Source organism: Camelina sativa, chromosome 19, assembly GCF_000633955.1.
Source record: "Camelina sativa cultivar DH55 chromosome 19, Cs, whole genome shotgun sequence".
Classification (NCBI taxonomy): Eukaryota; Viridiplantae; Streptophyta; class Magnoliopsida; order Brassicales; family Brassicaceae; genus Camelina; species Camelina sativa.
In genome coordinates, this window is record NC_025703.1 from 7,637,269 (window position 1) to 7,639,666 (window position 2,398).

At 31.9% G+C, this 2,398-nt stretch overlaps 1 protein-coding gene across 1 annotated transcript in view; it reads right to left on the bottom strand.

The window, feature by feature from the left end:
* Nucleotides 1–469, bottom strand: part of LOC104767535 — a 3,121-nt gene extending 2,652 nt beyond the window's left edge. Inside the window, exons 1-3 of the mRNA XM_010491548.1 lie at nucleotides 427–469; nucleotides 268–332; nucleotides 82–168 (exon numbers count right to left, since the gene is read on the bottom strand). Coding sequence (XP_010489850.1) covers nucleotides 82–168; nucleotides 268–332; nucleotides 427–469 — 195 coding nt within the window. The remainder of the gene's footprint in view (nucleotides 1–81; nucleotides 169–267; nucleotides 333–426) is intronic.

Here is a 2,398-nt window from a genome sequence, read left to right on the forward strand (position 1 = left end):
TTCTTCAACTCCTACTTCTTCAAATTCAATATCTTGAGGCAACTGACTTGGTCCTTCCTGATGCTGCCAACCGTCACTTACCGAGATTGTAACTTTGCTGTATAAATGGTCAAGCAGGGGAATATCACGCAATGGATGTTGACGAATTTTTGATGCTTCAGGATAAGCCTGCAACATATAAAATATCAATAAGAGTGAAACTATTTTTATAAGAAACTAATAAATTATAAAATGTATATTGTCACTGTCTAATTAATTAGAAATTACCGCAATGAGTTGATCCCACCAGTCAGGGCTCATGTCAAGCTCTCCAAACTCATTGAATCCCACCCCTGTGACGTTTTTTGTGACACGTTTATAGATATCATATTGCTTTGTTAAATGCTCTAGCCGAGTTTTAATTTTTTTTCCATTGCAAGTCCAAACCAAACCGTTTCAAAAATCCTGCTCGTATGTTCTGTCTTCCCATTTCACTAAAACATGTACCTCTCCAGTATCTTTTATCTTTGTCACCACTGGCTAACACTAGCATCTCATGACTCATTTCATGGGTCCACATAAATTTTGGCTAAACCAACCCAAAAATATAAATAATACATAAACTTTAACCACCACACAAACCAAAAAAAAATCAACTACGTAAAACATATATACTCATACCTTGCTTGTTGGTTGCACACGTTCTTCTTGATTCGACATGTTGAAACTGTTTACAATATTATTATATGTTATATTTCTGGCTTTGACAAAAAATGTTGTGAGACATTGCATTAAAAAAACAAAAAGGTAATAATAGATGAGAAACAATGAAAGCCATCATCTTCAAGAAAAACAACAAGACATCTTCGTACCCTTTGCATCATATATGAATATACACAAGAAATTTGGCTATAAGATTAAAAAAATGGAAGAGTTGCTTTTCAACTTACGAGGTTTGCTGAGGTTTGCTGCTGCAGACTTTTCTCTGATGCGTTTTCTTTAGGGTTAGGTCAAAAATATTATTGTGAATTTATAGTAAACTCTAGGTGATTAATGAGGGTAAAATTGTATTTTAATAACTTTAAAACCATTATGCTTCGTTTAGGAGCATTAGGCTATAGAGCATTTAAAAGCCTTTTATGTTCCCTTTATGCTCCTTTTATGCTTTCTAAACAAAACATGATTGGCTTTCTAAAATCTATATGCTCACTTATATACACTACCAATCAAAGCCTTACTATTAGTGTTGTTATATCTATAGCAAAAATATTAAATAATTGTGTATTCATTTAGAACAATTTTAAAGGAAATTACTAAAAATATAACAAAAGTTTAAGGAAAAATGTTTATAAATAAACTGCCATAGTTTATATGAAAGTCTATCAAACTAAAAAATCTTCCATATATATAAAAACTAACTTGATATTTTTCCATCGCTCAAAAATTTGGAAGTATTAAAAGAGACCATCCAAAATCTTGGTTATTGAGATATCATTTTTATGATTCCGAACTTGAAAGTTTTAGTGGTCCACGGACTCCAAAATAAGTGTGGCATGTTTTTATTTTATCCTATCATGCAATATTTGTCTACTTTTTCCTTTTTTGTATACTTCTGACAAAGCTTATTGGTTTTCAGACCTAGAACTTTGAGACCTGGCAGCGAATGACAATGTTTATTGGATTTTTCAGACCTTGAACTTGTAACTGGGCAGTGAATGACAGAGTTTTTATTGGTTTGCACACCTAGAACTTGGCAAGGGGCAGCGAATAAAATTAGCTCACTATATTTGTATGCTTTCCTGATTTTTGTTCCTTGCTTGTATAATTTTATATTTCGATTTGTTACAGATCATATTTATTGTGACTGATGATAATCCGGAAGTATAACTGATTTCTTTAGTTTGAAGAATCCAAAGAAACTTGCGTCCGCTTCTTCTCTTTTCTGTCTACTTTTGACTTCATATTTCGCTTTTCTATTTCTTTTAGTTTCTGCTTAGCTTTTGGTTTGGGTTTTCAACATTTTAGCTTTTTCTTTAGGTTTCGAAAGAACAAATACAAAATAATTTATATAATACTAGTTGTCGTATAATAATATTATTATTGTAAAATTTAATTTTCTTTCCATCAGAGAATCATATTATTCAAGATACAGGCCTATCAGCGGAATGTGTAACGACCAGGCTCATTTTTGGCCCATATATGACAAAGATCACGAGCTGTGCTTAACATTCTACGATCTCTACGACAACTTTTTCTTGGGTCGACTAAAAAAGTCTCATGATCTCTAAAATTAAAGTCTATCGTTTTAAGCCAGAGCCCAGATGTAATAATATTAAAATCACACAAGGAAATGGGTCTAATAGAGCTTCTGTGGCCACAATATTTATTTAAATCTAAGGAAAAAAAAAAAAAAAAAAAA